Source organism: Trichosurus vulpecula, chromosome 5, assembly GCF_011100635.1.
Source record: "Trichosurus vulpecula isolate mTriVul1 chromosome 5, mTriVul1.pri, whole genome shotgun sequence".
Lineage (NCBI taxonomy): Eukaryota > Metazoa > Chordata > Mammalia > Diprotodontia > Phalangeridae > Trichosurus > Trichosurus vulpecula.
In genome coordinates this window covers 193,089,200-193,102,232 of record NC_050577.1, presented here as the reverse complement: position 1 = coordinate 193,102,232, position 13,033 = coordinate 193,089,200, and the positions used below count along the sequence as shown (strand labels likewise).

The 13,033-nt window shown below is 41.7% G+C and overlaps 1 protein-coding gene across 1 annotated transcript in view; it reads left to right on the top strand.

Annotated features, from left to right (window-relative positions):
- Positions 1–13,033, top strand: part of VWF (von Willebrand factor) — a 200,989-nt gene that overhangs the window by 67,433 nt on the left and 120,523 nt on the right. The window contains exons 11-14 of the mRNA XM_036759070.1: positions 3,590–3,726; positions 5,975–6,113; positions 7,685–7,785; positions 11,681–11,876. Coding sequence (XP_036614965.1) covers positions 3,590–3,726; positions 5,975–6,113; positions 7,685–7,785; positions 11,681–11,876 — 573 coding nt within the window. The remainder of the gene's footprint in view (positions 1–3,589; positions 3,727–5,974; positions 6,114–7,684; positions 7,786–11,680; positions 11,877–13,033) is intronic.

The window sequence follows — 13,033 nt, the reverse complement described above, 5'->3', positions numbered from 1 at the left end:
ATATTTAGATTTCTGCTTCTTCTGAGCTCTAGGGTCCCTAAATTGTGAGCCTCTGAAAAGGAAATTGGCTCAGGGCATCAGATAGCATCTCTAGGCCCATTTTACTTCAGGAGATTTCTAAGTCTTCTAATGACCTCTCTTTTCCTGGGCAACATTAAGGGGAAAGAGGACGAATTTCTTCTTGAGATAAGAACCATATTCAGAAGAAGGAGAGGGACTGGGGAGGAACTCCCACCGATTTAGTTGCAAAGGGGCCAAGGTATTTGACAGGAATCGCTTGTTTGTATGTCCAGGGTATTACTGGTTTCCTAAGGCTTTCCATCTCCTGGAAGCTTTTCCAGTCATATCACCGGATTCAACACTTCCAGCATTCTTTTCAGCCAGCCTGAGACTTTCCTACCTTCTCCTATTCCTTCACCCTGTCCTTGTGTACTCCCTTCATTTCTACATGCAAGGCCTTCACCAGAGTCCACAGTGATAATGGCCTCCTAGCCTTCCCTCTGCCGCTCACTCCTCTTTTTCGGTTCTCTCTCCTCTTTTTCCCAAAGATAGCTACAGGAGCAGGGGAGCACCTGGGGGAGTATTGCTCGAGGAGGGTGGAAGCTATGTGTTTTCTCATATACCCTGTAGCATGGATCTTAGTGGCTCAACCCTTATCAGGTCTTGTGGGGCTGCTGCTCACAGGAGAAACTCGGGTGTCCTTCCCTTTCCCTCCTTCCTAAAAAAGATGAGGCAGAAGCTTGGAAGTATAGGCAATAGTTTCTTTTCTTTAGCTATCTGAGGGGCAGTTCTTCTAGTTTCTAGACATATAAAAGAGTGGCTCATTTCCTAAAGTCTCCTGGGCCGTCTACTTTTAACTTTTACACCTGATGAATACCTTGACTGTCTTTGAGTATGGGAAGGTTCCAACTAGGAAAGCTAACAGGCCTGTGGATGCCCAAAGAGAAAGGCTCCAGCCTAGATTCATCAAAGAGAGACCAGCTTTAAACAGAAGGATAGATGGAATCTCCCTTGTTGTCCCTGGTGACTCCCTGGCTGTCTGACAAGGCCTATTGTTAGGCCCTGGACAAAAGCCAGGATGTTTCTGGTTATAGGACTATCTCTTAAAGGGACCCTAGGCCTTAGACCTAGTCTGTTTGTTTTCAATCCCTAAATCTCATTGCTTAAGGCATTTCTTTTTTGGAAATGCTATAGTGCATACACACACACACACACACACACATATGTATACATATGCATATATGTGTGTGTGCTTGTGTGTATATATCTATACTTTAGTCATAGCACTATATACACATATGTTGTATTTATACATTAATATACATCTTATTAATTTTAGAGAAAAAGGAATCTGTACACCGATTTTAATTTTTCTTTAAAGTGGACAACTATAGAGACAAAGATAAGGACAGACAGAAGAAACACTAGAAAAGGAAGTTGGGAAGAGTTCCAGGCTGCTCTTTCAGCCTCAATGCATCCATTGTAGGCAGTTGCCTCAGACACTAGAGCAGGGGGTGCCCTGAGAGAAGGGGAGGGGTAGGGAGTGTTGGAGATGTTGGCAGAGACTCCAATCTGGACAAATGCCCCCTAGAACATGGTATGTCTGGCAGGCAGCAAACTAATCCCAGGGAGTCAGAGGGTTAGGGGCGGAGAGAGTAAGGTAACAGAGTAGGCCTAGAGGAGTATCTTGGGGTGGGGAAAGGGTTTAGTTTTTAACCCACAGACAGTGTCAGCCTGGGCTGGGGATTTAGGTTGCTGATGTCGGTACTTCCCAGGCACCGGTGATGAGATCATGGCCAGATGGTGTTTCTAGCCCTTCATTGGTCTAGGATGCAGTCATGGGGCTGGAACTGTAGAAAGGCAGCTGGGGCCTATGAACAGGATGGGGGTGGAGAGGGGCATTGTGAGGTTGCTCTGAGAATCATCTCATAGGGGTGTTTATGAAAGTATAGGGTACTGCTTTGGAGTTTCGAGAACTGCTATGGATCGTTGGTGATGTACTTTGCTGTACTTGCCTTTCAGCTTTATTCAAAAATTATGATATGGGTTCAGTTGAGTCCTGCACACCCAAGGAAATTCAGGACATTTAAAAATAACATTCTTTATGAATGTAGCACCTGGACCCCCTAGAAAGCTCCCTGATATTTGAAGCATTCTATGGGTCAGCATCTAACCCAAACCATAGCTCACAAGCCCTCTCCAGTGTATTTATTTTTATCAGCCAAGTAGAGGGCACGTTAGCTCAAAGTTATGGGCATTCATGAAATAGTATAACAAATAAGGTGACAAAGAAAAGTCACCCTGTGCACACATCAGGTGCATGTTCTCCCAGATGACCACAACACCAATGGAGGAGGCATATATACATAGAAAATGCATTGTTAGGGAAAATGGGGCTCCCACAAAGCTAACATCTGTGGCCAGGGAACATTCATGAAGGGGTACACATGCCAGGAAACCTCTGTGGTCAAAGTACGTGTGTGGAGTGCAAAAATATAGAGATCAGCATGTCCAGAATGTATTCATGGTTGGGATAACTTATTCAGAGTCATGGATCTTGGAACAACTTACTCCTGGGACAAACTCAAGATGCTTGGCCATAGACAACTATCTTAATTGGGGTAAGAAAATTCCTTTTTACTCTTGTTAAATCCCTGATGTCACTGAAATTCAGATTGCATCCCCAAATCCAGAGGCAATGGTAATGTTAATTTGGTTATAATTCTCAGAGCAAGAGGTAGAAAATGGGAGTGTGGGCAAAGAAGGGGTAGAAGATGGGTAGAGGTGAGGATGCAGGCAGGCTCCACGATGTTCAGAGTTGAGTGCTTTAGTCTTTCCTGGCATGGATGCCTCTAGAAGTATATTTGGGAGGGTGGAGCATTAGTGGTAGCAGCAGGATGGAAAATGGCTGGACCGAAGCAAGGATGCATGGCCCCTGGCAGTTGCAAGATCAGGATTTGGTGGTCTTTTCAATAACATCATGACTTCTTTCTTATGGCACTTGTCACAATCTATCTTGTATTGCACTTATTTTGTGTATGATAATCAGCTCATCAACTGGCTCCTCTGGAGTCAGAGGTTTTGTTGTTCACTCATTTTAGTCAGGCCTGCAGGTTGGGTGCTCTATCCACTGTACCACCTAGCTGCTTAGAGGACCTGGCTTCAAATCCTGCTCTGATATTTTGTCTGTGTGATCTTGGACAAGTCATTGAATTTCCTTGGGCCTCAGTTTCCTCATCTGTGAAATAAAGGGGTTGGATCATATGGGCTCTGAGGTCCATGCCTCTGATCCTTATGATCTTATGATTATCTCTCCTACCAGACTCTATGGTCTTTGAGGTGATGCTTTTACTCTCTCCTGCTTATGGCAGCACTCTGTAAAGGCTTAATGAATGGATGAGTACAAGAAGAGTTTGCCTCAGTTTCTTTAAAGTTTTTGAGGATGATTTCTCAGGCTGCACGGGAAAGGAATTCGCTTGGGAGTGTATTTGATTTGTTCATAACATTGCCTTGTACCTTTTCTACATTTTACATGGCCACCAAAATTCTTCTTCTCTTCCTCTTCCTCCTTTCCTTTGTGTTCCTCCAGGGGAATGTCTAGTAACAGGCCAATCCCATTTCAAGAGCTTTGACAACAAGTACTTTACCTTCAGTGGAATCTGCCAGTATTTATTGGCTCGGGACTGTGAGGACCACACCTTCTCCATCATCATAGAAACTGTCCAGGTAAGCTGCTGTTTGTGGCCAGATGAATGGTGGGGGCAGGAGGTAGCTCCCAGTGAAATTCCCTCTAGGGAGGTGGGAGCCCAGAGGGAATTTTTTTATGTGAGAAAAACACATCTCTTTCCCACCTATTATTTTGTATTCATTAGAGAAATAGTGTCTAGGACAAGGAAGATTATCATCTCATTGTAAGACTATGGTCAGCCTGATTCCATTTGGGTTAATACATTTAGTTTTAGGGGTCACATTTTAGGAAAGACAAGGACAAACAGTGATGAGTCCAAAGGTTGGTGTCTGGCATGGTGAAGAGACACAAAAACATGCCTTAAGGTGATTGGTTGAAGGAACTAGAGATGATTAGCCTATAAAAGAGAAGACTTATTATGAATATGATAACTATCTTCAAGAATTTGAAATGTTTTAATGTGGAAGAAGGATTACTTTGGCCCAAAGGAAAAACTAGGACCAGTGCGTGGAAATAGCAGGGATGTAGATTTTGGTTTGACTTAAAAAATAACCTCTAGTAATTAGAAGTGTTGTAACAACAATGTTGCTTGCCGCTTCTGTGGCTGTGTAAGACCAATGACACCAGCACACAGAAGGACTGCTAGCACAAGTTCTTTGATCTGCTTTTCTAAGGAAAACAACTTTTAAGGGGTTTGCAATCTCACTTTAATCAAACATACATATATAATTCAGCGGGAAAAGCCAGCACCCTGAACTTCAGAGAGAATACAAACATATATTATATAAACAGAGCAAATAACATAAACCAGTTTATCCATAGCAATACATAGTTACCAGAAAAGCACCAACATCTGGGTTTTTTCAAAGTGTGGGGGGGCTCCTTAACAACAGCTGCCCAGAGTCTCCTCTGGTCAAATCACACCACACTCTTCCAGTGAGTAAGAACCCCAAACAAAATGCTAACCTCTGAGTTTATATACCCTTCTTAGGGCCTGAAGGCTTCATACCTAATCAGCAAAAGGGTGTGGACCTGGGGCTTAGCACCTAGCTAGACTTAATCAGAGGTACTTGATTACTTTACCATTCTAAAAGAGAAAACAGTAAAAAAAAATCCCACCCTAATTATGATACAAGTGTTTGCAAGTAGAATGGGCTGCTTTAGGAAATCATGAATTCTTCATCCTTCCCTGAATCATGAATCATGATTTTCAGAGAAGTTCATAGATTTAGAGTTCATCAGATCTACCCTGCTGCCTCCAATATAGGTTAGGCTAGGTGATCTCCAAAGTGTCTTTGAGATCTGAGATTTCAGATTTCATCGAGCCTCTTGCTTAGCCTGAAATCCATCCCTGTTATCTCTACTGGAAAGGACTTGATGAAGTCACCCAGTTTGTCCCGTCTCCAAGCAGGGCATATCAATTAGGTCAGAATCAGAGGCTCTAAATGGTTATAGACTAGCCTCTTCCTAGGATTCATAGTCTATTCTCTTTCCCATAGCAAATCAAAGCCAAAGAGGATTATGGGAGTTTAAACACATTTATAAAAATCCCTAGCAATGGTGGACATTGGACCCAAAAAATGGCAGGAGGGGAAAGAGAGGGTAATTGGGTGATAAGTAGGGCTAGGTTCTCTAGGGAGTTGAAAAATTTCTGTTCTGAGTGGGAACAGTTTTAGGGATGATGGGATGGTGTGGGTATCTTAATATATTTATATAAATTTATATATTTGTATAATATACTATATATAACTTTGTCATGCCTCTGCTTTATATAAATATGTATATAAATATAAATATACAGGGTGTTCCTAAAGTTGGGACACATAGGCAAAAATGAAATGAATGAAATTTTCAACAACATTTCATTTAATTGGAATATTAACAGACATTAGCCCCCTTAACTTCTTTTTCTGGGGTATGCTAAAGGAGAAGGTGTACTCAATGAAAATCACAGATGCAGCACACTTGACTAACACATAAAGAGAGAATGTGCTAAAATTGACTGCAATATGGAGTTATTGCATTGAGTTCACGTGAATCTTGCAAAGTGCATCAACCTTTGCATCACAAATGATGGAAATCATATTGAAGATGTTATTTGTAATCTTCCAATTAAATAAAATGTTGTTGAAAATTTCATTCATTTCATTTCTTGAAAATATGCATTTTTGCCTGTGTCCAGACTTTAGGAACACCCTGCATACACACACACACACACACACACACACACACACACACGTATGTAAGTAAAAACCTTGTCTTGCATGCATCTCTCTCTCTCTGCAGTGTGCCAATGACCCAGATGCTGTTTGCACCCGCTCAGTGACCCTCCGGCTCTTCCATCTGCATAACAGCATAGTGAAGTTAAAGCACGGGGGTATGGTCTCACTGGATGGACAGGACATTCAGATACCCCTAATACAAGGTAAACATCCCTTGTACCTCAAGGGTGGGGTTAGTACTTTCCTCTCTCTTTCCCTAGACCAAACGGCTTACTTCTTCCCATATTCTAGCCTGTTTTCTCTCATATTTGAGATTTTGTTTCTTCAAAACTGCACAAACTCTTCTCTAACTAACTTCACCTTCATAGAATCCCTATCCTTTCTAGCAAAGCTCTTGCATTTAATGTTAGTGTTGTATGATGAGGGGAATGAAATACAAATTTATTTATTAATTAATTTGTTTTTAGTTTTCAACATTCACTTCCACGAGATTTTGAGTTCCAAATTTTCTCCCCTCCCCCACCCCAAGATAACATGCATTCTGATTCCCCCAATTTCCCTCCCTTCTATCACCACCCCCATTCCCTTCCCTTCTATTTTCCTGTAGGGCAAGAGAGATTTCTATATTCCGCTGCCTCTATATCTTATTTCCTAGTTGCATGCAAAAACAATTTTTAACATTTGTTTTTAAAACATTGAATTCTACATTCTCTCCCTTCTTCCCTCCCGACCCACCCTCATTGAGAAGAAGGCAAGCAATTCAATAGAGGTTATACATGGAAATGCACATTTATTAAGTGCCTACTGTGTTCCAGGCACTGTGCTAAGCACTTTTACAAATGTCATTTCATTTGATCCTCTCAGCATCCTGGGAAGTAGGTGCTATTATTATCTGCATTTGCCATTGAGGAAACTGAGGTAGATATAGATTAAGTGACTCATCCAGGGTACTACTACGAGTAAGTATTTGAGTAGATTTGAACCCAGGTCTTCCTTACTCCAGATTTAGCACTCCAACTACTTTCTTTCTAGCTGCCTAGAAGGAAAGAAGACTAGCTTTTTGAAGATTTGGTTCTAGTTCGTCCTTTATTAGTCTTGTGACCCTAAGCAAATCTCTTAGCCAGTTTGTTGCCTGTACAGTGGGGCTTAGAACCCAATGGAATAAAACCTACTGAGATGCTACCTCATATGGTTGTTTTGAAGCTCACATAAAAGGACTTTTAAAATTGTAAGTCACTATACTATAAGGCAGAGATTTAAAAATATATAATTAGTGTCAATGTAGTGTACTAGATAAAGAGCCAGCCTCAAAGACTGTAAGACCTGAGTCCACGTCAGACACTTACTGGCTGTGTGACTCAGGGCAAATCACTTGACCTCTCAGGGCCCCAGGCAACACTGCAAAAATACTACAAATTGCAAAAAAATGATGCAGAACCTGCCCTGGTAGAGCAGTTTCTTTACCTGGGTGTTCCCTTACAGATAAAATGAGTATTCTATTGCAAAACCCTCTCTCTGCAGGTCAGTCTTAAATCACAGTGGCCTCTGTCACCCTCTGGTGGCAGTAGAGAGACAGTGCAAGATGTGGGAATGCAGACATCTTCCTCATCCTTGTGGTTTCCCCCCCAGATTCCATGCTCACTTTGGCCTCCTTCCTGGGGTGCTCAACCTCCCCATATTCCATTGCATTTTTTCATTGTTAGAGCCATCTGCATTTTCTCCCTACTCCCCTTTATGCCGCCTTGTCTAAATCTTGGTGCCTACTCTGTTTTAGGTGACCTCAGGATCCATCGGACCGTGATGTCCTCGGTGCGCCTTACCTATGGAGAGGACCTGCAGATAGACTGGGATGGGAGTGGAAAGCTGCTGGTGAAGGCAAGTCCCCTTTGAGAGCCTCCCCATTCATCTCCCACAGCCAGGGGCCCTCACAAAAGTCCCCTTATGCTTGAGGCAAGAATGACTTTGTGTGATGGGGAAAGAATCTCATTTTCTACACTCAGCCTCTACACACCCAGAGTCAAGAACAGAATTCTCTTGTTCCCTGTAATCTGGCTTTTGGTTTCTGGCTGCTGCTATTCAATCATTAGGATTCTTTAGCTTTAGGGATTCAGAGGATCCCATGGGAATGAACACCAAGGGTAGAATGACCTTTATCCCAGGGTCAGTTAGGTGGCACAGAGGTTAGAGTGCTGGGAGTCAGGAAGACTCATCTTCCTGATTTCAAATCTGGCCTCAGACACGTAGTAGCTGTGTGACCCTGGGCAAGTCACTTAACCCTGTTCACCTCAGTTTCTTCATATGTGAAATGAGCTGGAAAAGGAAATGGCAAACCACTCCAGTATCTTTGCCAAGAAAACTCCATAATGGAGTCATGAAGAGTCAAACATGACCGAAATGACTCAACAACAATAAAAATGTTCTATTATAATCGTATATGACAATTTGCTTTACCATTCTCTAATCTATGGATTTCTATTTGTTTTCAGTTCTTTACTAGCACAAAAAGTTCTTTTATAAATGTTTTGGTGAATATCGGACCTTTCTCTTTTCTCTTTGACATCCTTGAGTTATAGGCTCAATGGTGGAATTTCTGGGTCAAAGGTGGATGTTTTAGTTTCTTCCTTAACATAATTGCCAGCTTTCCAGAATGGTTGGACCATGTCATAGCTCCACCAACAGTATATTAATGTGCCTGCCTTTCCAAAGCCTCTCTTATCATTTACTATCTTTCTTCATCCTTGTTAATTGGCTGAATATGATGTGACACCTCAGAGCTATTTTTGATTTGCATTTCTCTTGTTATTAGGGATTTAGATCTTCCATCTGTTTGCTAATAGTCTGCAATCTTTTCAAGAATTGCTTGTTCATAGCCCTTGAGTCATTGAGCAATTGCTCTTGGTCTGATATATTTATATATCAGAGATATTTGATATGAAGATTTTTCCCTCAACAATTTCCTTTCTTGTCCTAGTTACATTGAATTAAAAAATTTATTGTTATTATTTAACATATATGCCTTTCAGTTTCATGTAATCAAAATTATCTTTTGTGATCATCCCTATGCCTAAAAGATCTAGCTAAGAATTTTTCTCCTAGCTCTAATTGTGAAAGTTACCTGATCTATTTTTTCTCCTAATTTTTAAAATAAATAGTGGACGGGCAATGAGGCTCAGAGACTGTAAGTGGAATCACATGGTATTAGAGATAGGATTTGAACCTAGGAGTCTAGGTCCAGCACTCTCTCCGTTATACCACTATTCAATTCTGAAGAGTTTGCTTTCTCTTCAACACCTAAGAGGGACCTTTTCACCAACAGAAGGGGAATTCTGATTTGGGGTGGACAGTATTATGAAGAAGAAGAAGGAAGGAAGGAAGGAAAAGAATATAGTGGTCAATATGATTTTGGTCAAGGTGTTCTTAACCTGGGGTCTATGGATTTGTTTAAAAAAATACAAGTATTGATGTATTTCCATATAATTGGTTTCCTTTTTAATTCTATATACTTTATTCTGTGTATCTAAAAACATTCTGAGAAGTAGTCCATAGACTTTACCAGGCAGTCAGAGGTCTATGATGCAAAAAAACCTCTGGCCCAGAGGGTAGGAAAAAGGGAATGTCAGGAGAGAGAAAAGGGGCATAGCAAGGGAAATCAGGAAATGCCACAGTTATACTTCAATTACTTTGCGTTTTGCCTAGGGATGGTTTCCTATTTTATGTAATGTTCCGAGGAGAACTTAATCTCATGTTTCACAGAAGCATAGATTTATAGCTCTTAGAATTTGGAGAAGATTCTAAGAATGTATCCCAGTGGGCGTAGGCCTGGAACTCTGAGGGCCTCAGGGTAATGTTTTGGTTTTGTGGGAGACCCACAAGATTAGGAGGCAGCCCTCTTGGATTCTCTTCCCAGTCCTGCTGCCAAATAAAACCTGCTCTATACAATGTGGGGAAGGGGTCTCAGTTTAAATTTAACAGGTGCTTATTGTGGCCATAAACTGATAGAGGCGTGGGTGGTGGGAAATTAGAAATAGTTAGAGGTTTCTGAAGTTGGAATTTGCATCATGGATCACCCAGGTCGTCAGGATGGGGCACTGGAAGACTAAGATTCAGATCCTGCCTTAGACATTACTACTTGTGCAGCCCCCTGGGCAAAGTGCTTACCCCCTCTTTGTTTTGGTTACCTAATCTGTAAAATGAGAGGGTTGTTCACCATGACCTCTAAGGTCCCTTATAGCTCTGCTGGTCTTCCTGGCAGATGCCCCCAGACTCCTTGCTAAGCATCCTTCTCTAGTCTCAGCTCCACAAGTAGGTTGAGTATGTTTCCACCACCTACCCCTCAAAGCTGAGCCATTTGGGGCTCATTGATGCTTTTTCTATGGTTTGATATACAGGGACTAATGGATTCTGGGAAGGCTAAGCCGTGTCTCTGGAGAGGCCCCCTCATTTTTGGATTGCTTTTCTATTCTTTGTCTTAAAGTGATTGTTTATCCTGACCCTGAGTGAGTCATCCAGACTCATTTCCCCGCTGCCTGCTTCGCTTACTCCTTCCCTGTCCTCCTCCTTGAATTAGGGAGAAGCAGTGTTGCTTCTCTCCAGCCTCCCCGCAAAAGGATACTGGCGGCCATTCAGATACAGTTTGTTCAGTGGAGCTGAATAGATGTTCTTATTAGATGCTTTGAGATCCCTGAGGGATGGTTGGTCACTCAAGACTGTGTCCTCGATGCCCACTGTGTGCCAAGCCCTCTGCTTGGTGCTGTGGGGAGATGTGAAAGAAATGGGCTGGATAGTCAGAATTCATATTTATTAAAACTTTATTTATATCATTGTATTTGAACCTCATAGCAGTACTTGTTGGGATGGTAGTAAAACCAGCATATTAGAGATGAGAAAACTGAAGCTGAGAGAATATTATATAGCTTTTGAGGAGCTAATGACCTCACAGGAAGGACAGAATGCTTACACAAAGAAGTCTTGAGAATGTGTACCACACAATGTGGAGAGAATGCTGGATTTGGGGTCAGAAGATCTAGGTTCGATCCTGTCTTTGCACTTACTATCTGTTTGAACTTATGCAGGTCACTTAAATATCCTTTGCCTCAGTTTCTTCTCCTGTCAAATGAAAGGATTGGATTAGATTGGCCTTTAAAGTGCCTTCCAGCTCTAGAGCTATGAACTAGGAAGTTTATTTACAAAATGGAGAGGTTGGACTAGATCATCTCATCATTGGAGGTTATGATTCTATGAATTTAGTACAGGATGAATTCATAAGTGTTGAGGGACTACAGTCTGGTGGGGCTAATTGGGGAAAGCTAACATGGAGGTCATGTGCTTTGAGCAAGGTCTCTGTTTCTGAGTGGAACCCTTATGAGCCGTCTGACCTTGGGTGAGAGATGTTCCCTTTGGGGCCTCGGCTTCCTCATTTTACAAATGAAGACAACAATATCTATGCTATCTGCTTGATAAAGTTGTAATGAGGAAAGTGCATTGTAAACCGTGAAGTACCATATACATGGGAGCTGTTATTACTATACCAAAGCTTGTGGTCTTGTCCCTAGGTTCTGAAGGTTCTGAAGGTAGATAATGGACTGGAAGAGCAAATGAATGGCAGAGAACTCTCATTTTCCCCGCAGCCTGAGGTTCAGCTGCCTTTTATTAAATCTAGATCTATTTTTGAATCGGGAAGCCATTTGATTATAACAATCATAAACCAGATGAAATTGTCGCTGCTCAGAGGAGCACTCTTGTTAACAACAGTCTTGTTTACTCTCCTCAGCTGTCTCCAGTGTATGCTGGGAAGACTTGTGGCCTGTGTGGGAATTACAACGGCAACAAAGGAGATGACTTCCTCACGCCTTCTGGCCTGATAGAGCCCTTGGTGGAAGATTTTGGAAATAGCTGGAAACTCAATGGAGATTGCCCAGATTTGCTGAAACAGGACAGCGACCCTTGTAATCTTAACCCTCGGTTAAGTATGTATCCAGGGCAGGCTCTTGGGTAGTGACCGAATGTGATGATCTTAAATTGTGTGTGATAGATGCATTGAATCCGCATCTTGGTGGGAGGTGGGGTACAGATGGGAGGACTGGGTTGAGGCACTTATTTTATAGTCAACTCTTAATTATCTGCATGTTGCTTATTCTCTAGTTACATCCGTGCAATTTTTTTTATCTTCCCTTGGCTTCCCTCTATTACATGGATGTCATGGATCCCTTTGGCAGGCTGATAAAGCCTATGGACATTTTCTCAGAATTATATTTTTAAATACACATAAAATAAAGTATGGGATTGCAAAGGGAGCCAACTATTTTGAAGTAGTTTATCTATCTATAAAAAGTTCATGGACCCTGGGTTAAACATCCCTGTTCTATCATCTAATAATAATAATGATGATGATGATGAAAATAATAATTAAAACTTCAATGATCTGTGAGTGGGGGTACTCCTTTCATTGACAGAGATTGCCAGTTTATCCATATCTTAGATGATGGTCTTTGGGAATTGCTGTAGCTGAAAAAATTTAGTGTCTAGTGGCCATGCCTCTTGGGACTTAGCCAAACAGTCCCTTGGATATTAGACATAGTAAGCTTCATCCAAAACCGATCTCCAAGTCTCTTACAGCTCTAAATCTAGAATCTTATGGACATTTCCAGCTTGGTAGGATTTGTTACAGACAGGACATCACAGAGAGCCAATGGAATAGGATTCAGATGGAGGAATAATGAAAATAACTCATGTCTATGAGGTGCTTTTCGTTTTGTTGAATGTTTTCCTCCCAACCACCCCAGGAGGTAGATTGTGCAATGATTCTATTACTCTCATTTTATTACTGCTCATTTTATAAATGAGAACACCGAGGCTCGTAGAGGAGGAGTAATTTGTCCAGGTTAAATAGGAGTCCAAGAATCAAACCCAGGTCTGCTGACTCTAAATACAATCCTGATCTATCACACCCAACTGACAGCTTCTGGTCCATCTGCCCTAATCTTTGTTGACCCAAGGAATACAAAGTCCATTTACTGTAAGCCTAGGTCAAGCAACTCACAAGAGACTGTGTGACACAGTAGAAACTGAGTCAGAAGACAAAGATACAAATTCTAGCATTGCTGCTTACTATCCTTGTCAGGGC